Below are 25,874 nucleotides of genomic sequence, written 5' to 3' on the forward strand. Positions count from 1 at the left end.
TATTCATGTCTAGCTTGGCATTAAGCAGGCATTCAATCTAACACTGACTCTGTGGCTGATGATAGATTGCACTATTAAGACATCAGGCTTGTCAGGACGGACCTCATGTGGAGAAAACGAAATACTACATCAAAATATGGCAGCCAGTGGCCGGCTCAGTTAGTAGAGCAGGCGCACCTATGCCTGGACGCAGAGGTCTAGGGTTCGAGTCCGAGCTGCGACGATTTCCTCCAGATCTTCCCCCCTCTCTCTGTCTCCCCTTTCACACCTTAGCCGTCCTTTACATTAATAGCGGAAATGCTCAAAAAATAATCTTAAAATTAAATTACATATATGGCTGCCACCAGGTGACTTGTAGTGTTTGACCTCATACCATGATCCTTTATTGTCCTTGGCATTAGCCAATAGCAGCATCAGACAGACAGTTCCTTGATTGTGCATAATTGTTTATTCATTTCCAGTCTTACACTTGCTCAAAATTAAAGGTGAATTAAAGAACCCCAAACAAAACAAATTTCCAATCCACTTCAGGTTTCAAAGCCTTCTTTAAATGTCAGCAATTCTCTAATTTCACACATTTTCAACACTGAAATTAATCTGTGGGAGTATTGTTAAAAGTTAGTAAACCTTTTACAACAGAAGACAACAGGAGAAATGAGAAGAAAAGTGCGTAGTTATGGTTTAACCACGCAGAATACACTGGAGTTCTGTTGAACCAACAGACCTAATCTCTTTAATACAATACTGTGTTTTCACTTCCTCATAATTATATATGTATTCATGTTGTTACAAAATGCCATGGCATTGATCTCAATCCTAAAAATCTATCCTCTTGAAAAGGCTGATCAAGCTCAAACTAGCCCAAATGTGATAAAACACTGAAGTGTATTCGTCTCCATCTATTCTAAGCTGAAATCACACATTGATGTCTGAGCGCTGAGCATCATGGAAAAGATTTAAAAAAGGTGCAACTTACCTGCAGCTGGCTGACTGCAACTCTAATATAAAGCACCCAGAGTTATCTTATCAATATTACTAAGGGATCCTAGATACTCAGGTTCAACTTCAGGAAAGTTGGACATCATACAGCAAACCACTGTGATACAAGTCAGGTATCTGGAAGCCATGAAAAGCCTAAAGCATACATAATGAGAGCCCCACAGGTTGTTATATCCCTTGCTTTACTTCTCAATTAAAATGTTACCAATATGGCTTTCAGTGTGACTTCAGGAGGTGGCTGCAAAGCTTCGACCTAGTTGTACAACAAAAGATGTATGTACATTTAATGTAAATTAAACGGATGGCATGTCAACCAAAAATGGATCAAGCCCATAGAACTATGGCTACATACTAAAACCTTTTTTTTTCCCCCCATAGCTTATAGATCTAAGAAAGATCTGCATGGAAGTAAAAACACAAGCAGTGGGAAGATCAACTCAAAGAAACTGAATATGAAGAAATGAACTTCAGTGTTGTCTACTTGGTGTGAACCATGGATGTGCTGAACAGAAGTTTTTGCTTTTTCTTCTTCTTCTTTCCTCCTTTCTCATCTGAAAAAGACAAGACACCAAGGATGAACACTTTAGCTTTAAATAGATGGCCACATTTTCAGTTACTAGATACAGTTGATTGTTAAGATGCCAGACCTGGGTCAACCACAGGTTGCGGAGGAGCACCAGCTGCGCCATTGTCCAGCTGCAGAAGTGCCTTCTCAAAGGCCTGGCTGAAGGAGTTCTGGAAGCTGGGCACGGGGACGCGATCCGACCCGTCGCTCTCTCCATCGCTGTCAGCTGCTGGGGGAGCTAGCAGTTGATCTGCAGGACACGAGACACAAGACTGACTTCAGGAAACCTTCAGGGAGTTACACTGCTCAACAGCTGTAAAAAAAACTAAATAAAATCAGGCTTTATACACACAAAGCTCCAGTTCTTTCAGCTGGACACTTAAATCCGTACATGCTACATGTACTAACTGACACATGCTGTACCCCTGTATAACTGACACCAGCACTGCGATTCATTTTTACGATAAGATTTTTCCTTTAACACCAAATTTTGATCTAGCTCTCGGTTTAAGTAGGATCAATTGGTTTGTTATTTGGTATTCAGTTGACAACAAGGTGGGCTGTTACTGTCGCCATTATTTTAGTTGTTCCAATGAACTTTGGGCTCACTGCTGCAACCCACTATTAAGAGCCAGCCTGCAGTTCAGCATATTTCAACCGTTATTATTATTTTTAAACAGTTTGTGTAGAGTCATCTAATTCATGCAGGAACTACAATGTTAACAATGCATGTCTACACATGATCTCTACAACTACAGAGTCCAGTGGATATATCGTTTTGTCTTGACCTTTCAATTTGATGTAAGTACCACAAGTTTCTGAAACAATACTGAATTAAATTTTTGTTTTAATTGTAACTTTACATTTTCAAGTCACCACAACATTTACAATATTGCACTACCTTTCTTTGGAGTGATCCTGGGCCCAGCATCACCTCTGGCCTTCCCATCTCTTAGCATCTATACAGGACACAGGACCACGTCAAGTATACAAGTTATGTGCTACAACGTTAGCGCTTAATTTCTGTGATGCATTTCCCTTATGACATCTCAATCTTATCTCAAATATGTTGCTAATTTGGCATTGGTGGGTTTGCCATACACACCTGTGCAAAGGACATACAATGGGAGTCATCCTCCACACTACCCACAATGGGTGAAGAGCTTTGCCCATTCAGACTTGGGAATCTCATCCCATCTAAAACAACAAAAGGAATGCTTAACTCACAATGCCTTAATTAAGCATTTGAACGCCTAAATATAATCCATATACAGCCAGAGATTCAATGTATAGCACTGAATCATAACTTTCTGAGGAAGGCGCTGCTCTTACCAGAGGAAGGACTGCAGCTGAGGGGTGAAGAGGGAGCAAATGTGAAGTCGGGCTGCATTGGGAGGCTGCTGTTATGAGGCGGAGACCCGAATGCTGGGAAATGCTGAAGGTTCTCCAACCCAATATGCACCTCAGGATCTGGGGGAGGGGGCGAGCACAAATACAGACCTCAGTCTGATATCTCTGAGATTTGTTACATCTTGAGTTGTGACCCGAGTAGCTGTACTTACATTTACCCTGCTTCTTGTTCTCTTCAATTTCAATTCGCTTCTCTCTGCGCTTCTCATCCCTCACTTTCTTCTGCCTCAGGCGCTTTCTCTTCTCCAAGTCATCTAATAGTTTGGAGGACAACGTATACGATTCACTCAGTTATTCATTCGGTTACAATCTTAGCTACGTTTGCAAATTCAAATTCTGAAAACAGGCAAAGTGTGCTGACCTGCAAATGTGTCCAGAGTTTCTTTGGACAGGATTGGCGGCTGTAGGGCTAACTCACAGATGCTGAACTCGCACGTGAGCGGCAGGTGAGCCAGATAGCGATGCCGACGGCGGATCTCCTGCAGAGGCGTGCATGAAAAATTCGTTAAAAGCAACATACGGTTTGCCATTTCTAAATATGTAAAGTTACGTCTTAAGCAGAGATACAGAACACCGGTTACAGGAGTAGAATACTGCCTAAAACTTGAAAACATCCATCATCCTCTGCTGAAAACAGATACACCAAAACGATCTGAATAGCATGCAATTTGGGTTTCCTTGTTTTGCTGACCTCAGTGACCGTCTGTCCCACTATCTCCACCACTGTGGCAGTGATGGAGTCCGGACTGGCCTCCAGGCTGCCGTATTCACGCAACAGACAGCGTACATTCACAGGATGCAGGAACATCTGCTGGCAGTCATCAGCTGGAGGGAGAGACATGGGAGAGGGAGGAGAAGGTAATGAGGAAAAGTTTTTATTCCACACTGAAACTTGAAAATAGCGGAGGGTTGAAAAACTAACCGCCCATACAGCCAAGAAAAAACAGCTTCCTGCACTTTTAAATGGACGACTCCAAGACACCCTTCATTGTTTCATTGACCAATATGTACAAGATTTTCCAGCTATGTTTGAACTACGTTAATTTGACCTCATTCTGATTTTTACTAACCAAACAGGATTTGTCCGCTTTTTATGAACAGCCGATATGTCCGAACCTGACTCTGCCAGATGGATTGCTTCGCATTTGCTCGGCATATCCATCTGGGAACTTTCCGTTGGAGAACTTTTGGGAAGGGGCGGAAATACTGGTTAGCTGATTGGATGAACCATCTGTCTATCACCTATGTTGGTGATAGACGGGCCAAATCAACCAATCAGATCCACGAAGCGTATGAAAATACAATCACAAGCCCGCCCCTGCTGCTGCAGGCAAAGCATAGCTCGTTAGCTCAGCATGCAAGCAACATGTCAGTAAAGGATATTTGCCGTTTGTGTAACGAGAATTTAGGAATAAAAGGAACCATTTCAGGTTCCCGGACCATATTCCAAAAGAAGGATCCAAGAGAAAAAAAGCATTAGCGAGCGGCTACCACTGTCTGAAAATACTGGTTAGCTGATTGGATAAGCCATCTGTCTATCACCACCTAACCCACCTCAAAACAAACGCTGATTGGCCCCGTCGTTTGGCTAACGGCTCCACATTTTCTCTGCCTCAAGATGCCAGACTGATCTGCGAGGGGAAAACTGGAGCTCGCGAGATCAGGACGGTCTCACGAGGCTAGATATGTCCCAGGTCTTACTAGATTCAACTAGTTGGTTCTTATGTAATCAGGAAGTTAGCAATTTAGTTTTCTTAAAAACTGGGTAAAGTGTTATTAACCACTCACGTTAAATCTGAATGACTTTGCTTGTGTTCATATGAATGTGTCATTTAACATGCCTTTATTTGACTGAAAGAGCAAAGAGAGCTTGTGGAATGTGGCAAACTCACACCGCTCACACAGGGTGATCGAAATGTTTAGTGGTATTGTAGTGTAGTTTTTTTTTTTTTTATAATAAATATAGTAGGGGAGGAGTTTTGTTAAGGATGACTCCAGTGCGTCATCGAACCATGATTCAAAGCAGCCCAAAAATTCTGGACACAGAAATGGTGAAAAAGAGCAAAAGGTTTAGCTCCACAAAACAGTACTACACACAGTTTACATTCTTTTCAGAGTGTTTTCCAGATTTGCCAGATGATTTCGGTAGGTAGGGGAAACCTTACGTGGCAAAGGAATTACCCACCTTGGTAGAAATAGTAGAAGGGTCCGTGCACCACGCTGGTTGAAGGGCGGCCCGACTCTGCCTGACTGGCAGGGCTCTCCTCATCAGGCTGGGGCTCTGGGGCTGCATCCATCACAGCCTCTGGAGGCTCCTCCAGCACACTCTCCAAAATACTTTCAGGGATGGCAGGCAGCTCTGCAGCCGCGTCCTCTGGGACCTCCGCCACCTCCGCCACCTCGTCATCAAATGCCGAGCTGTACTGCAGCACAGGCTACAAAAGGGAAAGGAGACCGACACCTCTTACTAATCACAAGTACAGTATACCCATAATACCATGTCAAAAGTAAAAACACGCAAGAAAAGTAGAAGCTACAACGTTGGGGAAGAACGTGCAAGAAAAATAATTGGATCCCATTATACAATATTTTTTAAAACAAAAACGTTGAAAACATGCATTTTCAGACTCACCTTGGTGCTGCTAAAAATAGTAACCACTTCCTCCACAGGAGAAGAAGGTTCTTCCAGAGTCAGAGAGGACAGGTCGAGGCTGTCGCCTACATTTGCCTTCTGCTGCTTCAGCATTTCCTCTCGCTCCTAAACCATAAAGACATTAGCTTAAAGAGGTAAATATATTCATATTACACCTGCAATAGAAAAATGAACTGATTTTACATTCAATGGCATCTTAAAAACCTACGTGTTAGCCATTTTCAGTGGGGCTTTTTTTTTTTTTTTTTTTTTTAAACCTGCTGATGTGTTGAACGCACTCATTTTTTTTTTACAGCGACTTCTTTTGTCAATTATGTACACTACCGGTCAAAAGTTTGGGGTCACTTAGAAATTTCCATTCCAGACAGAATACCAGCAGAGATCAGTTGCATTTTTTTTTTTTTAATCAGGGGAGCAGTTTTCAGATTACATTATGTGCTTACATAATTGCAAAATGGTTCTCGACTGTTGTAGACAGAAGTGGCTGAAGAAATGCTTGAAATTCCATGCTTTTTGGTCTAAACGTCATACCCAAATTAAAAGTGGTACAGCTCCCATATACTTTGACACTCAGGGGTGTGCCTGATATCATTGGAAAGGAAACACTCAAGTTGTGTCAGGGTGATTCTAGGCCTTACTGACACAGAGTTACAGAGGCTAGAATGGAGATTTTTTATTTCTGTCCAAGTTATAAATCTGTAAAATTATTAAAATACACTTCTGTAAACACATCTGACAGGTGACAGACAACACAGCATTAGCCACGTCTCAGCTTACTACAGAAAAAAATTCAGAAGCTAAAAGACTCAAAAATGGATTTTATATGAATTCTTTTCTACAAATATGTCTGTGCGTTTTTTTTATTTCTATTTGAAAAGTGCAAATAAAAAAGCCAAAAAACTACAAAATACAACACTTCTCAAATACACAAACAAACCCACATCAATCACCTTTCCAATGATATCAGGCACACCCCTGAGTGTCAAAGTATATGGGAGCTGTACCACTTTTAATTTGGGTACGACGTTTAGACCAAAAAGCATGAATTTCAAGTGTTTCTTCAGCCACTTCTGTCTACAACAGTCGAGAACCATTTTGCAATTATGTAAGCACATAATGTAATCTGAAAACTGCTGCCCTGGTTAAAAAAAACAATACAACTGATCTCAGCAGGTATTGTGTCTGGAATGGAGTGGAATGGAAATTTCTAAGTGATCCCAAACTTTTGACCGGTAGTGTACTTGTCTATTGCTTCATTTATGACTACAGACAAAATAACCTAATTGTTTGGTGTCACAGAGAGGCAGGTAGCTTCAGTTACCTGCAAAAGACAGAGGGCGCTCTGGATGAAGCAGCCTTGGGCGTCCCCTTCCTGGCTGAGCTGAGCCTCCAGGACAGCCTTTTCCTCGGCCACCAGGCTCAGAACCTGCGTCGGGGAGGTCAGCAGCAGCTTGGAGTACGGGCTAAGACTTGCATCTAGAAAACATGCGTCATCACACGTTGAATGGGAAGTAAGGGAATCGTCCCCTTTGGGAGATATACACGTATAGAACACTGGAAATGGCTCTCTTGTATTTCTGTCTACAAGAGACAGTAGGAAATCTTTCAAAAACATAACCCAACTTGTTTGAGGACATAAAAAAAAAAAAGTCTGTATGTAGCAGGTGCTATAGAATTTCAGTCAGCCATTTACAATCATTTTGAAGACCATGATGCTTAAAAGGTCCCATGGCATGAAAATGACACTTTATGAGGTGTTTTAACATTAATATGAGTTCCCCCAGCCTGCCTATGGTCCCCCAGTGGCTAGAAATGGCGATAGGTGTAAACCGAGCCCTGGGTATCCTGCTCTGCCTTTGAGAAAATGAAAGCTCAGATGGGCCGATCTGGAATCTTCTCCTTATGAGGTCATAAGGGGAAAGGTTACCTCCCCTTTCTCTGCTTTGCCCACCCAGAGAATTTGGCCTGCCCATGAGAAAGAGACATCATGACTTGCAAACAAGCAAAGTGGCAGTTGGTCAAGGGCACACCCCCACCCTCCACTTTGTCCCCCCTTCTCTCCTCCTCAATAGCTAAAGACACAGAAATGGCACATCCTAAGGAAAGCTCATTGTGGGACTGGCTCTAGTGGCTGTAATTCTGCACCAAGGCTGAATTTCGGGAAAGAGACTTCAGATACAGTATTAGGGGACCACTAAGGTCTATATAAAAGCATCCAAAGAGCACCGTGTCATGGGACCTTTAAAAAGGAAATCAACAATCCCTTTCATAAACAAGGTGCCTGTCTCTCACCTCCAAAGCGAACAGGCTCTTCCACCTTCACCCACTGAGAGCTAGGCATGGCCACCAGAGCCCCCTTTTCCCTCCGCATCAAGCGCATGGTGATTACGTCACCAGCCACATACTGCCGGGTCTCCATGGCGACCACACTGCAACAAGAAACCAATTGTCATGACACTCAACCAAACCAAAATAAATTAAAACTGCTGCTCTGTGAAGGCGTCAGTGTTTTTCCATGTTAAGCCTTCTAAAAGAAATATGTAACCCTCTCCTACTGCTGTCTTTTTTTCAATTTATTTATTTTTATTATTTATTTACCTCTTCAGGTCAGCGGTTTGAACCGCCTCATAGCAGATAGGGCACTTGGACCAGCTCTTGTCACTAAGAGACAGGTAGTGCAGCATGCACGGCCAGCAGAAGATGTGTCCACACCGGGTGATGCGGGCTGACAGAGGAGGGTAGAGGCAGATGGGGCAAGACGGCACCTCATGACTGTAGATGCGCTGTAGACGTGCACAAAAGGATTGTCATCGCGTGCATCAGGATGTAAAGGAATGTGGTCTTTCGTTCTTGGGGCTCCTGCACACTGCCTGCGTGGGGTTTCTGTCGCGTGGCGGCTGGGTGGCGTTTTCTGTCTTTGCACACCATAAACGTGTCGGACGCGGCGCTGCTGCTGCTGGCCTTGTCTGTACACATGTATGTCACGTGAGAGTTGTGGAAATTTACTGCACTCAAGCAGTAGTATACTTAGCGTTAAACATAAATATATACTGATTTGATTACAGCAAAGACAACGTTGGCAGTATTGACGGCAAAATAGGCTACAGAATATTTCATTCTGTATCGATAGGTGCAATATTTGAAAATCGATAATTATTTATTATTATTTTTTTAAATTACATTTATATCTGCATTTATGTCAGAGACTTTCAAACGTCAAAATGTCATTTATTAAATGCATTCGTGTCTAAATGACGTATAAACATCTTTTCCTATTCCATTTTGCCTGGAAACGCTTCCAACACGCTTGCGTGTCGCGTGAAAAATAGGCGTCGGTTCCATTTCTAGCATGCATGTGTTTTCGGCGCCTGAGACGTACAGTGTGTCACGCAGGCAGTGTGCAAGCTCTAACCGGTTAACATGGGAGCCGAAATAAAAAGGGACACGCCACGCAGCGTGCAGGAGTCCTTATACACATGTAATGGTAGCACTGCTCAGCAGAGGACAGCCACTCACCACTTGCTGCACACAGTCCCAGTTGACCAGAGTGTCTGGATCAGTGAAGTGAGCCTTGTAGTCCTGGTCATCAGTCACCACAAACTGGCAACTGAAAACACTCAAAGTTAGGCAACTCCCACATGTTAGGTATCGATTTCATGTTCTGTATCGTATGGAGGGGCCGCTTACTTGGCCTGCAGAAAAAGCTCCTTGTTGAAGGGCTTGTGCTTGTGGCCCCATTTGTTTCGGCGGCCCCAACCAGAGGGGCCTCCATCTCCGAAGCCACCGTTACCTCCACGCGGTTCAAAGGAGAAGTTCAACAGGTGGTTGAGGCTTATTTTTTTCGGTCCAGCAAACTGAGCCGGGCTAAACTCGGCCCGGCGTGTCTCTGCTACCTGGAGAGGCAGAGGTGGATAAGAATCTGTAAAACATATTTGAACTTAAACCTTAAACCTTGATGCTGTGCTTGTTTTCAAAGTTCTAAATCGTGATGAGAATCGCTCGTTTTTGAAATGTTTTCACATTCAAAAAAAAAAAAAAATAAGGGTAATCCTTAGAATAGAAGAATACCACCAACCTCCTCACGCCGTCCTGTAACTCCATACTGTCGTCCTCCACCTCTCTGAGGGGGTCTCTTGTCAAAATTCTTGCTTTTCTGTGAATTGGTGTGACGAGTGCCTTGGAAACTGTCGGTTTTGGGACAGGAGGGCTCACGCTTGCGGCTGTAGCGCTTGGAGCCTCCATTATTTTTTCCTTCTGTGAAAAAAAAAAATAAAAATCAACATGAATACAGTAATATTATACAGTAGTATTATACAATCCTTCCTTTTGCTGATACATGGTTTGTAAGTTCTTAAAGGGGAAGCAGGTTCAGAGGAAGCTTCTTTCCTGCGGCTGTCACCCTACTGAACTCTAGCTCTGCATCCCGGTGACAATTTAACCTACTAAGCCCCCCCTCCCTCCTGGACAATTTGCACTACCCTACACCTGTTCTATTTATTTATTTACCTACAGATGTACATACTGTAATTACACCAGATACATAGCCATATTCTACTGCTCTTCATACTATTCATCCTGCACATACACTTGTTCTTACTACTCTTATGTTAACAGTGCACACAGCTGTACATATCTGTCTATATGGTTCATTCAGTATATCCATATTGTTTTTCTTATTATATATTCTGTTAATACACTGCATATATCTTTATTATTCTTACTACTAATGCAATGTCACTGCTACTACATTGCACATATCTGTACATTTTGTTCAGAGTACATTAACATTCAGAGTGGCCCCACTGAACGGTCACACAATTAGACTGGTATGTAAATTGAACAACTAGCTAGCTAGAGGTAAAACTTTATTTTTGCAGAAGTTGTGTCTCTGTATAATGCAAATGACAACTGTGGTACATAAATACAGGGCAAATGGTATTACAAATGGGGAAATATTAGCTCCAGTTCTGACTGTGGGCCAAGTGTTTTGACAGCGACGTCAGCCAAACGAGATAAACAAGCTCTGCGCTCCTGCTAGGCCCCAGCAGGCCCCGGGACAGTGCGTGTTTATCTGCAAGTGCAGAGGTTGTGTTTGACACCCCCGAATGAATATTACTGTAACGTTATGTTGTGTACGGAGGAACGTTCACCTGTTTTAGGTTTAGAATCTCCCGGTGTTGGGCCTGTGGAGCTGGAACGGGGTGGAACCTTGGTGTTGGTGCTGCTGTTGGGGTTTTTCTCCATGTTTGTTTCCGTGCGGTGAGCGGTTCTGGGGCCGAGCTCCGGGTAGAGAGCCGCTGAGCTCTCTAGCATCAAACAGAAAAACGAAAGGGGAAAGCGGGCTGCAGTGAGTGCGGGTCAGGCGACGAAGGCCCTGGTTCATTTCTGTCAAACGCGGAGACCCCATCACGGTGACATCTTGACAATAAAACAACCAGAGAAAAAATAAGAGACACGATTTCGGCGTCTCAAGTTATGGAGGCTGTTGGAAGAGAGGACGAAAGCTCGCCACGCGGGGCCAAGACCCCCCGAATTTAAGGTTTGTACTTGTTAAGGAAAACAAAATGCCCTTAACAAGGCGTTAAATGTTTTCCAAAAGCTGGAAAACGTGACAATTCAAAGATTATGACCAAGAAAAATATCCGCTACAACGAGCTTGCTTTAATGGCGACGGGTCGCCAAACAAGAACCTGAGAGACCCGGATGTTTCTTGTACCGCTTGCAAATCTGTTTAGTAGAGGCCCAGCTAAGTATTGTGGGAAATGTAGTGCTAAAACTTTCGTCAGCTATGTAATGGGTTTGTTTTTATATATATATAAACCCATTACATATAAAACGGGTTTAGTAAAATATCCTGAACCAATGCTTATAGGTTGTGCTATGTCAGCTGATCGCGATAGAAATGTATCTGTGCATCTTTAATAAAATATTTTCACCAACAGTGTACCACCAATTTTGTTAATAAATATTTGTCTGGTCTACATAAGTGTGTGCAGAAGGAACTTTCTAATAACCGGACCAAATACATTATCTTCCAAAACGGTGCTTTAATTTGTAAACAAATAGAGCAGCACAAACCATAGTAGAAATACAAAAGAAGTTAATTAAAAGATATAAACTTTGTTTCTTCAGAATAAGAACATGTCATTATATTGTACTATGTGTTTGCAGTTTTTCTTTTTGGTGACAATTTCCCAAAAGAACTAAGACATTCAGTATCAACATAAACATGTGAACTTGCTGTTAAATACTGACCATCAGGTCACTTTGCCAACCCAAAGTATTTATGTGTGACAAACATCATGTAATGTGTTCCTCTGTTGAAGACCAGCATACAGTCTGTATACTTCATATTTTTTCCTTGTATCAGTCCTGTAACAGAAATAGTTTGCTGCCTTTTACGGCATGCTGTAAAGTCACTCTTCTTCATCTTCCTCACTCTCTGATTCTTCTTCAAATGCTTCCTTGTTTCTTCCTGTTAGGGAGCAGTTTAGAATTGCTTTCTGAACCTGTTGCTTTTCTTCTACAAATAAAAAAAAAAAAAAAAAAAAAGAGAAGGAACTAGTCAGTTGAAATTTCAATACATCATGCAAGATTCATGTTCAGCACTGGTAAACATTTAAAGTTAATATCAGGACTATTATTGAAGGGTGAAAAAATAAAAAGCACTACTGCTCACTATAATGGAGTTCAGTAAGAATTTTGAATAGCACGCAGTTAAAGAAATCCCTTACCTTCGTTTTTACACTTAGGGAGCATTCGATGGAGCTGCTGGGTGTTGTAACGGATCAGAAACTTCTGACATGTTCTCATTGTTCCTGGAAAAAACAAACACCTTTAGTGTTCAATTAATATTTTAAGATTGTTAAACAACATGTCTAATTCATTATGAAATATGTGTCGATGTTCTTCTTACCTCCGACATGCAAACAGTTCAGAAAACAGGAGATCTTCTGCCCACGAGTTTCAATACAGGTAATGAAAGGCAATGCAGACCAGAGGAGTCTGTAACACTTTTTGGGGAAGCGCAGGAATACTATTCCAGTATGAGCATTCAGATATTTCACTAAAAAGGAACAAAAAAAACAAAACAGAGAACACAGACCTCGGTCAACAATACCCTGAAAGTACTGTGTGATTAGTGATTAAGTCCAGACCAATATCATCGTTGAAGGCCAAGGGGGATACTTAATATTCTCATGTCAGGGCCTCTAAACAGAACCTGCATCTATTTGTTTTCAGGAAAAGACTGAGTAATATTACTTTCAGCACTAAATATCACCTACTTTCGCACAAGCAGTCGCTTGGACATTACTACTGAAATGCATGTGCTCACTTGACTTCTTCCATTTATGCCACTTCTACCAAATTTCACAGGCAAATATTACTATAGGCTAAGGGTGGAAATCCCCAGAGGCCTCACGATACGATATCATCACGATACTTATGTCACAATGCGATATTGTGATTATAAACATATTGCTAATTTCCACAAAATATTGCAATTTATTACCTTTTTTCCAACTTTTCCCAATTTCAAATGATGTCTCCAAAAGGAAACTTTGTCAACATCTGTTTTAAGAGATACATTTCTCTGTTTTTTCATTTCACTCCAATGTTATTGCTGCAAAATGGAATTGAAAAGCGGACAAACTGACCAACACATATATAATATATCGATACTTGGCGTCTGTGTATTGATACAGTATTGCCACAGAAAATATTGCTATACTATGCTGTATCGATCCCCCCAACTACATCTATTTGACAGCTTTGTTACTACTTACTGTGCAGATTAGGATTTTACATTCAAAACACCCGATGAGTATCGGTTTATAAAATGTATGATGCATTGTTATAGATTAAACTACACAACAACATGAAATTGTATAACAATCAAGTCAATTTAAACAAAAAAAGTAAAAAATAATATAACACAGACTGGGGCCATTCTGTATAGTTCCATAACATTTTCTGATTATGAATCTGCAATTAAAATTTTGACTTTTAATGGAGTGTTTTTTAAATTGTTGTTTTCTTTTAGTGAAGCATTTAACCACTGCTTACCAGAGAACCTGATGCTGCAGAGAGCTGCCCCATAGTCCCCGTGTATGCGGGCTACCGCTGCCTTCACTGTCGCTGCAACAGCTCGGTCATCCAGCAACAACAGGCGGCTCCTGTCTGACACGTTCACTTCGCACAGTAAATACCTACGGACAGAAAATGTACCGTCAGTAACGAACTGTGAACACACAAAATGTGAGCAATGGTAACTTGCGTGAACAGCACATTTTACCTGGACTTCACCCGCACCATTACTGCTTCTTTCTTCTTCCGTGCAAACTTCCGTCAACAAAACTATCTACTACCCGGAGAGTGGCACTAGCGCCACACGCTGGTCCTGTTTGCGATGCTGCTGGGTGCATTTATACATCCATGGCAGTAGCCTACGAGTTCGTGTTTGCATGAACACATCTAGCTAGACTGTTTCCGGAACGGAAAAAAAAACACTGAATGTTAATATAATTCCACAAAAAGGAAGGGAAAGCGAGAAAACTGAACAAAAAGGTCTACTTTAGTTAAAGAAAGGCAATCTTATGACACTTGAGAAGAAACACCCAGTTAAAGACGAAAACGGGAAGGCCTGGGTTTTAAACCATTCATACCCCTTCGGTAACTATGACAATCTCTATCGTTCTCAGCCAATCGCAAACGTCCTTTTCTGTCTCCCGTACACGCTTTACGCCATCTTGAAATTTCACCCGCAGTTCATCAAGTCGCTCTCAAATTAAAAGAAGCACAACAACTCTTTTCATCATTGCTACTGAGCTCGGTATGAACAGTTCACGAAACAAACAGGCACCGACAGTCAGCAAAGGTCAGACGGACGCAGACACCGGCTCGGAGACGACTCACAGGGAGCGAAAGCCTGGTGGAGGAATGCTGAAGAAGCTGAAGTCGAGGCGCAGTCAAACGGATAAGTGGCCTGTAGTCACAGAGGATGAACTCCGGGCTCTGGGAAGAGATATTACCCCGGACAATGTCCTGGGTCTCCGGGTAGTCACGGAGGGTAAGTAAGCGAAAACGTTAACTCGGTCTTAATTGAAGTCGGTGAAATCACACCGCTGAACGGGCACAATTTAACTCTATGCTAATTGTGGCTAGGTGACGAGTTTTCAGATCAGCTGACCAATAAGTTCACTAATTACAATGAATGCGTGATTTGAAATTGGTCAAACAGGTTACAAACTATGTTTTGAGTTGGGCATCCCAACTCTTTGGCGTTATCCAAAAAAGTAGGATTTATCCACGCCACGGGCGTAGCAGGGAATTTGGGCCACCCAGAAGTAATGTTGTTCCGAGCCCCCTGTCCTTTAAGCTGTATAATGGCTTTTTTCGGCCAGTCGGGGGAGGAAGACAAACTGCTTCAAACCAAAATAGTATCATCTTATAAAGCTGTAATGGCAAATGTTTTAGGTAAAACCACAAAACTACAAACAAATTTTGAAGTTATGTTTCTTTCCACCCAACAAATGCGGGTCTATTCACTAAACCTTGAGCTTTAGATTGGTCTCCAGTGCAGCTTTAAGTCATTTAATCATATGTTCATTTGGCCCCTTCCCTTTTGGTCTCCTGTAATTTTGGTAATTTGGCCTTAAAGATAGGCCCGAGCCGACAAGTACATTTTGATTGACAGCTTTTTAAAAGCCCAAACCCGTTTACAGCCCGACATTATTCAAGCACGCAGCTCTTTTGCCAAGAATGAGTCATTTATACATTGTTTAACATCATTTATTCATGACTAACGTAGGCTATAGGCCACTTGGAAGTTGGAACAAAGAAATAAAATAAGTCCTCCAGAGGCCAGTCTCTGTTTCACCTCCTCCTATGCTCATTTACCGCGCAACCTCCATCTGGTCCCGTCGGGTTCGGGCAAAGATCTTCAGCTCCAATTGTCACCACCTTCCACCCCACTAGTAACTGCCCTTGTTGAACCCTCTGAGTCAAACCCCAGGGTCTGTCATCGGACACCCAGTTTACCGCAGTTGCAGCTAAGGCTTAATGCCTTCCATTGTTTTTGGCCTTTTCCCCGGACAAGACCACAATGGCATTACTTCCCTTCTCTCTCTCACAACACTTTGTTGAAAAGCTGGGAGCGTGCACGATAGCATTACTCATCGCTACTGCAAGGTGCAGGAGCCAGAAAACAGATACTGAAACCCTAGTTGCTCATTGAGTGCTATCTCTGTTCACAAAGTAAGGGTTAGCCCTTGTGTTCCATTGTATACACGCAGTGTTTTGTGACTTGCCTCAGAATTCATCATGCAAGTATTGGTAAGTCTAATTAACTGTCAAAGAAGTACCTCTGTTTGCTAGTGGGTGCTTGCTTGCTGTCCGATAATGGACTCGCTCACTTTTTATTTGTGTTTTTTCTTAACATGAAGTCACACTTTTATTTCACATTCCAGACTATCTGTGCAAACTTGAAGACAATATCTACAACATTGACTTCACACGTTTCAAAATCCGAGATCTGGAGACAGGAACGGTGCTGTTTGAGATTGCCAAACCTCCAAACAGCGGTAAGTGACATATTAACTTCTGCAACTATTCATAAAGCTCACAAAGTCTTTCTCAGGGAGATTTTTTTCACTTAGCATGTAGAGGTGTGAATCTCTCCCGATTTGATTACGATTATCATGTCAGTGATTCAATATCACGATGCGTCAAATAAATGTTTCTATTAAAGCCATGTAGGATATTTAATTCATAGCTTTTCAAGCTTCAAAAACAAAACATTCTGCAGTGCTCTAATACTAAATAAATCGTATACATAAAACTACAGCAATGAGCACATGGCACTTCCTGAATGTGCAAAACATACCAGAATATGTAAACAGAAATGTTGTTAGGCCTACATTAAATTGTAAACAGAAATAATCGATTACGAGCCTGCCGATTATCGATGCAGCATCGTCCACGATTCGATGCATTGATTATTTGATTAATTTCAACACCTCTATCAACATGACATGTTTTCTTGTACAGCCAAAGTTCGACAAAGCTATTAATTGCTTGCTTACACTTTGTTGGAGCCCGACTGCTTAATAACAGTTGTTTTCTTTGTATCATCACTGGAAAGCTAATCCTTCCTAAGATGACCAGTTTGGAGAAGCATATAAAGAGATTGTTGTTCAGTTATAGCTCACATGTGTTGTACAGTCAACAAAGCACTTCATCACCAAGCACAGGAATGACAGCCTTTCCCACCATGTTTTTGTGTTGACCATAGCTCTCACCTCCTTGTCTCTCTACGGTTTACTTTTATCTCCAGAAATATGAATATAAGAGAACAGAAAGTCCCACAAGTAGAAGCAGTGCTTAAGCAATGTGTCATTTGCATTGCTTCAAATGCATATGCAACATTCCAATTTTAGAAAAGAATTGGGAAACCTTGGTGTGTCCTTAACATCTTGATCTGATTCTTTGACATTGCTCTTACAAACCATACTATATCAATGCAATCAGTTTTATCACAGCTTCTTTTTTTTAATAGAATATCTGGTGAATGATCATTTGAATAATTATTTAAAGGTCCCATGACATGCTGCTTTTTTGGATGCTTTTATATAGGCCTTAGTGGTCCCCTAATACTGTATCTGAAGTCTCTTTTTATATAGACCTTAGTGGTCCCCTAATATTGTATCTGAAGTCTCTTTTTTTTATATAGACCTTAGTGGTCCCCTAATACTGTATCTGAAGTCTCTTTTATATAGGCCTTAGTGGTCCCCTAATACTGTATCTGAAGTCTCTTTTATATAGACCTTAGTGGTCCCCTAATACTGTATCTGAAGTCTCTTTTATATAGACCTTAGTGGTCCCCTAATACTGTATCTGAAGTCTCTTTTATATAGACCTTAGTGGTCCCCTAATACTGTATCTGAAGTCTCTTTTATATAGACCTTAGTGGTCCCCTAATACTGTATCTGAAGTCTCTTTTATATAGACCTTAGTGGTCCCCTAATACTGTATCTGAAGTCTCTTTTATATAGACCTTAGTGGTCCCCTAATACTGTATCTGAAGTCTCTTTTATATAGACCTTAGTGGTCCCCTAATACTGTATCTGAAGTCTCTTTTATATAGACCTTAGTGGTCCCCTAATACTGTATCTGAAGTCTATTTCCCGAAATTCAGCCTTGGTACAGAATTACAGCCACTAGAGCCAGTCCCACAATGAGCTTTCCTTAGGATGTGCCATTTCTGTGTCTGTAGCAATTTAAGGAGGAGAGAGGGGGGGGGCAAGGTGTAGGGTGGGGGTGTGGCCTTGACCAACTGCCACTTTTCTCGTTTGAAAGCCATGATGTCTCTCTCTCGCTCATGGGTGGGCCAAATTCAATGGGTGGGCAAAGCAGAGAAAGGGGAGGTAACCTTTCCCCTTATGACCTCATAAGGAGAAGATTCCAGATTGGCCCATCTGAGCTTTCATTTTCTCAAAGGCAGAGCAGGATACCCAGGGCTCGGTTTACACCTATCACCATTTCTAGCCACTGGGGGACCATAGGCAGGCAGGGGGAACTCGTATTCATGTTAAAAAACCTCATAAAGTGAAATTGTCATTCCTTGGGACCTTTTTAAAAAGACAGAACATTCAACATCATGTTGAGCAATAATATGCAACAGGTTACATAATATGTATCTCTAGCTAAACGTGTTTTCTGTATTAGGTTCTGTGGAGGGTGAAGACGAGAGTGGAGACGTAGACACCAGTGCAGGGCGTTTTGTCCGCTATCAGTTTACACCAGCCTTCCTAAAACTGTGCACTGTTGGTGCAACGTAAGTAAATGAACATAGTTCTGACTAGTAATAGCTGAAAGCATAATAATCAGACTTTCGCGTTCTGTCAACTTGGGTTGTTGAACGTTTTTGTTCCAACTGAATTGTAAATGTATTTTTTTTTTTTTTTCCCCACTTCTAAACCTCAGTGTGGAGTTCACAGTGGGCGACCGGCCCATCAACAACTTTCGTATGATTGAGAGGCATTACTTCCAGGGACGCCTTCTCAAGAACTTTGACTTTGACTTTGGCTTTTGCATTCCCAACAGCCGCAACACATGTGAACACATTTATGAGTTTCCACAGCTTCCAGATGACCTCAGTGAGTTTTTATTTTTTTTTATCTTGCTCAGCCACTAATGTTAATTTTGTTACACATTTTCACATAATAATCCATATTTTGATCTTTGTTTATATGTCCTTCCTTCCCTCTTTTTGTCATTTCTTCTCCCCTTCCAGTTCGCCAAATGGTGGCACACCCTTACGAGACCAGATCAGACAGTTTCTACTTTGTGGACAACAAACTCATTATGCACAATAAGGCAGACTATGCCTACAATGGTGGTCTGTAATACCCGCAGGGGGGAAATGTTTGCAATACTTCGCAGGGGATTGATTTCCTGCATTACAACCATCCAAAAGCTTCTTTTTTGGGGGGACATAAGTATTCTCTCCTTTTGTGTACATTCCACCTAACGCGACAACATTCTTCAGAACCAAGTGACCACATCTGCCTTCACATGGAATCATGGATCCATTCATCAATAGAGCTCAGTTTCTGGGACTATGAGGAATGTTCGCTCAGATATTTCTCTGTTAAATCCAACTGAAACCTTTTTGTTCCGTCTCTCGGTTTGTCATACAAGTGTCGTGTTACACTTCTGCCTGCAGTTTCTTGCCGTCTCTGCTGGAAAGGGACACTTTGAGTTACAGACGTCTCATGGCTAAGCCTGTAGACTGTTAGTTTTAACTTCATTTTACTTTAGTATGTAGGAAGGATGTAGAACTACCTTTCGCAAGTGACAATTGTGTTTTCCCGTATGGAAAAGCGAGCATTAACTAGATGTTTTACAGTATTGTAAGTCATAGATGATCATGTAGCACAAGTTGACAGTTTGAGTTTCATTCTTGCTTAAATATCTACCATCAGTAGTTCTTGTCATTGGGACTGTTTGTGTCAGATATTTAAGCTTGGTGTCAATTTCATAAGGAACATTAGGTCTTTGGTAGGACATTTTTATTTTTATTTTTAAGAATAGCATGTGCTCTCTTTTCATGATGCCAGGTGTCATGTTTACCCTGCTAATATCGCTCACGTTTTTATGACAACAGTTTTCACAACATCATTGGCTGTCGACTGGGAATCTAGTGTTTCTTCTATGGAATTCTTTAACCTCTGCACACTGGGACGCTGAAAAAAAAAAAACAAGTCAGTTGCAGAATCCGAGTTACTGGACGACTTGGTTTATACGGCATCGGTGTCTTAAAGCGGTTTGGTCTTCCTGCTTTATTCACTCAAATGTTGTGCACGGTTATTTGATCCCTTGAAGTCTGTCTTCCTGGTTTATTTGGCACAACAGCACTGTGAATCCTACTCTTGAGGAGCCGAGTTTGTCCAGCTGTGTGTTATACCGATCAAACGGGTCTTCTGCTGCTCCGCGCTCAGGTTCTCAATCTACCAATGAAATACCCCAGTAGCACACAGCATGACAGTACAGAGTGATGTAGCTTGGTAGTGGATGTATTTTTAATGATGCAGTAGGGTAGATCCAGAACTTGACGCGTTTCTCTGTTCGTGGAAGACCATACTGGTGGTTTTGCATATTGTAGCCCATTTACTACAAATTTTGTGTAATGTTTTTATTATACACACGTTTCCAGTCTATTAGGTACACCTTCACAATGTAATGCAAATTTGCACAACAGCCCTACAATAAATCCTTCTCCGTTAAGCTTGCAATGCTCATTTTTGGTTACACTTTTTAATCAAAAGAGGTGTTGATTTGATTATGTGGTCATGTTAGTGGTGCTGTTGAATTGTATTCCATCTACTGAACGGTGTTCCTGAAAGGTTGGGATGTCTGTAGTTCATTGAACACACCAACAATGAGGAGTTTGAAAATAGTCCCTGCCTGTCATTTCCAGTCTTAACTGTCCACTGTGATTAGCTAGTTCCATATCTCAAATTTTTCATATTGCACAGACATGAATGGATATCAGCATTCTAAAAGCTCGTAAATGGTCAGCATTACTTTAACACTTATGTAATGCATTTAAATCATGCAAAACCCCCGGAACAGTCTGGATGTTTTTTTTTTTTTTTTAAAACACAAATGATTCTTTTACTGTACATTGTAACATTGATTCTTTGTGCCTTAGGTTATTCAGGTGTTCAATGTTGTTGTTTTTATGTAAGAGAACATTGTGCATCATCCACCTGTATGGCAAACACTGCATTAACCTGAATGGAAGAGAATTCCCCTTCAGCTTCTTGCAGCCTACTTGGTGTCTTACAGAATGTGTTGAGTCATTTCATATCTTATTTACTCTTTTTTTTTTTTTAGGATCAGTGACAACTCGTGTAGCCCATTTATAACTCCAACAAGTGTGATATCGGGCACACACTTGGACAGCCGTAGCCTTCGAACCTATGACCTGTACAACATAAATCTTTTGTCAATTGGACCCAATGGATGTATCTCAGTTGGACTGCTGGTAAGCAGCACGGCTGTTGTAGGAGCAGTTGTGGAAAGATTGTGCATTGTTTGCCATACAGTATCAGTCAGGGGTATTTTGTCGTAAAATTGAATGATCGAAATGCCTTGAGAAGTGGATACACTTTACATTTCTGCACAAAAAGACTAAATGACCCAAGAAATGTATGGATCCATGTTGTAACCTGTTGCATAGACTACTCCTTTTTTATATTGGTTAATTTTACAAATGATACATTCATGTCGTATTAGATTTATTGTAAATAAAAAAAAAAATGGTGCAAAATATTGAAAACCTACTGCTCATTATAAGTAGATTATGAGGGGTTTTGGGGGCTTTTATCTTCCAGCTGGCATGAATGGTAAAAAAAAAAAATACACACACACACACACACACACACACACACACACACACACTGGTGAGTACATGAGGTAGTCACCTGAAATGGTTTTCACTTCACAGGTGTGCCTTGTCAGGGTTAATTAGTGGAATTTTCCCCCTTATTAATAAAAAAGCAAAGGGTGGCTACTTTGAAGAATCTAAAATATAAGACATGTTTTCAGTTATTTCACACTTTTTTTGTTAAGTACATAATTCCACGTGTGTTCATTCATAGTTTTGATGCCTTCAGTGAGAATCTACAATGTAAATAGTCATGAAAATAAAGAAAATGCATGTATGTGTGTGTATGTGTATATGTGTGTATATATATGTATATGTGTGTATATATATGTATATGTATGTGTGTGTGTATATATGTATATATGTATGTATATATGTATATATATGTATATGTATATATATGTATATATGTATATATATGTATATGTATGTATATATGTATATATATGTATATGTATGTATATATGTATGTGTATATATATGTATGTGTATATATGTGTATATATATGTATGTGTATATATGTGTATATATATGTATGTGTATGTATGTGTATATATATGTATGTGTATGTATGTGTATATGTGTATATGCATATATATGTATGTGTATATGTGTATATGCATATATATGTATGTATGTGTATATGCATATGTATGTATGTGTATATATATGTGTGTATATATGTATGTATGTGTATATGTGTGTATATATGTATGTATGTGTATATATGTATATATATATGTACGTATGTATATGTATGTATGTATATATGTATGTATATATGTGTATATATGTATGTATGTATATATATATGTATCTATGTGTATATATATATGTGTATATATATATATATGTGTATATATATATATGTATATATATATATATATATATATATATATATATATATATATGTATATATATATATATATATAAACGTATATATGTATATGTATGTATGTATATATATATGGCCTGCCCAACACAAAGAAAATGGCCTTATATATTTATATTTCCACTAAAACAGCTATAAAGGTACCACACAAAAAATTCTGTTGACATTCATGTTTCAATGTTTCAAAGATAGTTGCAAACTGATTATGGATATGTATGGTAAGAAATACATATGGATTATATATTTTTTTAGTTTCCAATGTATGACATTGTTTTTACTTTTTATGAAATTACCATTTTGCAAAGCTCTTGTTTTTTGAGACTTTTGACTTGCTCTTTAAATAGAATTACCTTGCCTTATTTTATTTTCACTTGTTTTCCTAAAGTTGTATGAAGACAGTGATGGATAAAGGCACATATCAAATTAAAAAGCCCAATTTCTGGTCAAAACAGTTCTCCTTGACGAACAGACTGCATTACCCAGAATCCTCAGCTCAAAACAGACATCACCAGCGGCACATGCTTTTAATCATGGCGGCCGCCGCTAAAAACATGGTTGCTGTTGACGACACTAGCAGTAGTGACGATGAAGCACTTAAAAGATGTCAGGAGGCAGTTTGGGACATACGAAGTGACGAGAACAAAGGTGAACGTTTTCTCTGTTGTGTTAGTAATGACAGACGTAGTGAACCTTTCTGTACAGACGGATATACTCCCACAGAAATGCGACATGAGCCTGGGAAGAAGTCCACCCCTAGCTAACACTTGTAATTCAGAAACACAGAGGTGCTAACGTTAGTTGTAATTAAACGTTGGCTAAAGTTACGCGACCGTCAGAAATATACCTTTCTTATTGGGACTTAGAGCTCATTAACTTGCTCTAACTTCTTGCAGCGTAAGGTTTAACCTTCGCCACCAATAAATGAGCTGGCAAACTTTAACGTTTATAGTCCAGTCAAACTCATTTGGACAGTATTTTGTCAAATGCGTTTTACCTGATGATGATAACTGCTATTTCTGTATTTGTTTTAGATGAGGACAGCAATGTGCAACAGTCAAAGCGGTAAGCCTTTTTGTCAACATAACCTCTAAATATATACCATTGTGGGAAGCTAATAGTTACTGGATCTCCACACACATACACACAAGTAGCTTAACGTTATATAATTATCTTTTCAGCTTCCTACAATTAGGAAGTTGAAATAGTTAAAGTATCCTAGCTAAAGCTTTATATTTAGTGTGCAAAATTTGCAGATGTCATACATTAGTTGAATATCAGAAATGTAACAGTGTTTCCATTTAGGATTTTTTTTTAGCAATGGGGGCAGGTCTGTCTGAAGAACAACTGGATGTGTCCAATAACCTCTCAATAGTTCTACTTGTTGTTAAAGGTCCCATGACATGGTGCTCTTTGAATGCTTTTATATAGGCCTTAGTGGTCCCCTAATACTGTATCTGAAGTCTCTTTTATATAGACCTTAGTGGTCCCCTAATACTGTATCTGAGGTCTCTTTTATATAGACCTTAGTGGTCCCCTAATACTGTATCTGAGGTCTCTTTTATATAGACCTTAGTGGTCCCCTAATACTGTATCTGAAGTCTCTTTCCCGAAATTCAGCCTTGGTGCAGAATTACAGCCACTAGAGCCAGTCCCACAATGAGCTTTCCTTAGGATGTGCCATTTCTGTGTCTGTAGCTATTGATGAGGGATGGGGTTGGCAAAGTGGAGGGTCTATTTTACATTATTTAATTCTACCTTTGCCTAACTATATTCATGGTACCTTGCACATGTGATTATGTATCTTTAAGGCATACTGTTTCTGCCTTCCCTGTTCTATCTGTAAAGCACTTTGGGTCAACTGTTGTTCATTTAAATGTGCTAAACAAATAAAATGACTTGACTTGACTTGAGGGTGGGGGTGTGGCCTTGACCAACTGCCACTTTGCTCATTTGAAAGCCATGATGTCTCTCTCTCATGGGTGGGCCAAATTCTCTGTGCGGGCAAAGCAGAGAAAGGGGAGGTAACTTTTCCCCATATGATGCCACAAAGGGAAGATTCCAGATCGGCCCATCTGAGCTTTCATTTTCTCAAAGGCAGAGCAGGATACCCAGGGCTCGGTTTAATTTAAAAGGCAACCACGACAAAAAAGTGTGGTGGGCCGCCACTACAAAATCAACACAGAGGAAACACTGTAATAAGTTTGAATATTGCCTTTCTGTGCAACAGTGTTGTTGTCGCTGACCATGACCACGATGGTAACGAGCTTCAGGTCACCAAAGGGTTTCAAATACACGTTGCTAAAAAGTTGGGACATCTGCTTGACAGGTAAGTATTGACTGTGTAAGGAAGTTTGGCATTTGAATACAATAATCTCATAATTTTGCACATATATTTACACCTGACTTCTGATGTGCCTGTTACTGCCAGTTCCATTACAGAGATGGAGACTGAGACTTTATCCTGTGTGAAATCAGCTAAATATGGTGGTGGTGATGATGAAGGTGAAGTTTTTTTTTTTTTTTTTTTTTTTTTTTTTTTTTTTTGGTACTTGCTGCTTTTCTGGGGATTCTGCTATTCTGTCTTTCAATGCACACCTATCCATGTATTTTTTTGTTTTTTTTTTTTTTTTTTTTTTAGGATTCCGTCTGTTTTCTACGTCAGTCCCGGGACAGACAGCTGATGATCCTCCGGCCCCTGTGAGGCGTCGGCCCGTACCCAGCTCAAGGTTCTTATTGTTTAGTTTTTAAAGAACTGTGATTAGTTTGTGTAGTCCTTAACATTCTACATCCCTCTGTTGGCCACAGTGACAGCGACAGTGAGATGGAAACACGGCTGAGGGAGGCAGCGGTGTCTGTCAAAGATCTCTTAGGCACGTCGTCACTGCCCTCTACACTCTCCACTCCCTCGACAGAGCTACCCTGCTCCGAAAAAGTAAAGAAAAAGACGAAAGTGGCAGAGGGAGAGGAGAACCATGTTAAGAAGAAAAAGAAGAAAAAAAAGAGGAAACCGAATCAAGAAGAGAGTGAGCAGGTGGACTCTGCAGGTTCTCCTCTTAATGCTCAAAGAAATTGTGAGCCCAGGACCTCAGAGCAGGAACACACACAGGTCAAAGTGAAACGGAAAAAGAAAAAGAAGCGAGAATTACACCCAGAGGAAGAAGCTTTGAACTGAATTTCCTCTGACTTATCTTTCACTGTTTCGGGGATGTTTGTTTGTTATCCAGTCTGCCATAGTTCGTTACAAGCTTGAAATATATTTCCTGAAAACATTTAGAGTATATTTTTAGGAAGCCACATGTTTCAGAGCATGCAGCAAATACACAACAGTAAATGCATCAAAAATGTGTAAACGAAACCCCCTTTTTTTTTTTTTTTTCATTAAAAATCTTTTCATACCATTGC

General features: G+C 40.5%; 4 protein-coding genes across 6 annotated transcripts; 2 read left to right on the forward strand and 2 right to left on the reverse strand.

Moving 5' to 3' along the window:
* Positions 1–429: 429 nt before the first annotated feature.
* On the reverse strand, positions 430–11,331 carry rnf10 (ring finger protein 10). The gene is made up of 17 exons (XM_028578949.1): positions 10,778–11,331; positions 9,703–9,881; positions 9,315–9,520; positions 9,144–9,234; positions 8,226–8,410; positions 7,920–8,056; positions 6,949–7,103; positions 5,607–5,732; positions 5,160–5,409; positions 3,666–3,799; positions 3,336–3,453; positions 3,127–3,228; positions 2,897–3,034; positions 2,670–2,761; positions 2,466–2,523; positions 1,647–1,814; positions 430–1,550 (listed from the first exon to the last, which is right to left on the reverse strand). The coding sequence occupies exons 1-17, from the start codon at positions 10,938–10,940 to the stop codon at positions 1,477–1,479; spliced, it is 2,376 nt and encodes a 791-aa protein (XP_028434750.1). The 5' UTR covers positions 10,941–11,331; the 3' UTR covers positions 430–1,476.
* A 323-nt stretch (positions 11,332–11,654) lies between these two features.
* Positions 11,655–14,819, reverse strand: pop5 (POP5 homolog, ribonuclease P/MRP subunit). 2 transcript variants are annotated; one of them, XM_028578625.1, is made up of 6 exons: positions 14,202–14,819; positions 13,924–14,111; positions 13,695–13,837; positions 12,544–12,693; positions 12,362–12,445; positions 11,655–12,150 (listed from the first exon to the last, which is right to left on the reverse strand). In XM_028578625.1, the coding sequence occupies exons 2-6, from the start codon at positions 13,941–13,943 to the stop codon at positions 12,044–12,046; spliced, it is 504 nt and encodes a 167-aa protein (XP_028434426.1). In that variant the 5' UTR covers positions 13,944–14,111; positions 14,202–14,819; the 3' UTR covers positions 11,655–12,043. The 2 variants fall into 2 exon arrangements, with proteins under 2 accessions (XP_028434426.1, XP_028434425.1); XM_028578624.1 differs by having other exon boundaries at positions 13,924–14,819.
* unc119b (unc-119 lipid binding chaperone B) lies at positions 14,083–21,464 on the forward strand. Its single transcript, XM_028578622.1, has 5 exons — positions 14,083–14,697; positions 16,097–16,210; positions 18,354–18,462; positions 18,612–18,784; positions 18,922–21,464. The coding sequence occupies exons 1-5, from the start codon at positions 14,463–14,465 to the stop codon at positions 19,032–19,034; spliced, it is 744 nt and encodes a 247-aa protein (XP_028434423.1). The 5' UTR covers positions 14,083–14,462; the 3' UTR covers positions 19,035–21,464.
* A 1,462-nt stretch (positions 21,465–22,926) lies between these two features.
* Positions 22,927–25,870, forward strand: c5h12orf43 (chromosome 5 C12orf43 homolog). Of its 2 annotated transcripts, XM_028577423.1 has the most exons (6): positions 22,927–23,117; positions 23,504–23,534; positions 24,700–24,798; positions 24,901–24,974; positions 25,111–25,198; positions 25,278–25,870. In XM_028577423.1, exons 1-6 carry the CDS (start codon positions 22,991–22,993, stop codon positions 25,642–25,644), a joined length of 786 nt encoding a protein of 261 aa, XP_028433224.1. In that variant the 5' UTR covers positions 22,927–22,990; the 3' UTR covers positions 25,645–25,870. The 2 variants fall into 2 exon arrangements, with proteins under 2 accessions (XP_028433224.1, XP_028433225.1); XM_028577424.1 differs by lacking the exon at positions 24,901–24,974.
* Positions 25,871–25,874: the final 4 nt, after the last annotated feature.

This window comes from Perca flavescens, chromosome 5 (assembly GCF_004354835.1).
Source record: "Perca flavescens isolate YP-PL-M2 chromosome 5, PFLA_1.0, whole genome shotgun sequence".
NCBI classification, from domain to species: domain Eukaryota; kingdom Metazoa; phylum Chordata; class Actinopteri; order Perciformes; family Percidae; genus Perca; species Perca flavescens.

Coding starts and splice junctions, on each gene's coding strand:
- rnf10 (XM_028578949.1), bottom strand. CDS start 10,940: ATGCTAGAGAGCTCAGCGGCTCTCTACCCGGAGCTCGGCCCCAGAACC. Junction 5,733..6,948: donor GCGCCCTCTGTCTTTTGCAG/GTAACTGAAGCT, acceptor TTTATGGTTTAG/GAGCGAGAGGAAATGCTGAA. Junction 3,229..3,335: donor AACTCTGGACACATTTGCAG/GTCAGCACACTT, acceptor CCAAACTATTAG/ATGACTTGGAGAAGAGAAAG.
- pop5 (XM_028578625.1), bottom strand. CDS start 13,943: ATGGTGCGGGTGAAGTCCAG. Junction 12,694..13,694: donor CTGCAGCATCAGGTTCTCTG/GTAAGCAGTGGT, acceptor GTTCCTTTTTAG/TGAAATATCTGAATGCTCAT. Junction 12,446..12,543: donor GAACTGTTTGCATGTCGGAG/GTAAGAAGAACA, acceptor TGTTTTTTCCAG/GAACAATGAGAACATGTCAG.
- unc119b (XM_028578622.1), top strand. CDS start 14,463: ATGAACAGTTCACGAAACAAACAGGCACCGACAGTCAGCAAAGGTCAG. Junction 14,698..16,096: donor TCTCCGGGTAGTCACGGAGG/GTAAGTAAGCGA, acceptor TTCACATTCCAG/ACTATCTGTGCAAACTTGAA. Junction 16,211..18,353: donor TGCCAAACCTCCAAACAGCG/GTAAGTGACATA, acceptor TTTCTGTATTAG/GTTCTGTGGAGGGTGAAGAC.
- c5h12orf43 (XM_028577423.1), top strand. CDS start 22,991: ATGCTTTTAATCATGGCGGCCGCCGCTAAAAACATGGTTGCTGTTGAC. Junction 24,799..24,900: donor TTGGGACATCTGCTTGACAG/GTAAGTATTGAC, acceptor TGTTACTGCCAG/TTCCATTACAGAGATGGAGA. Junction 24,975..25,110: donor TGGTGGTGGTGATGATGAAG/GTGAAGTTTTTT, acceptor TTTTTTTTTTAG/GATTCCGTCTGTTTTCTACG.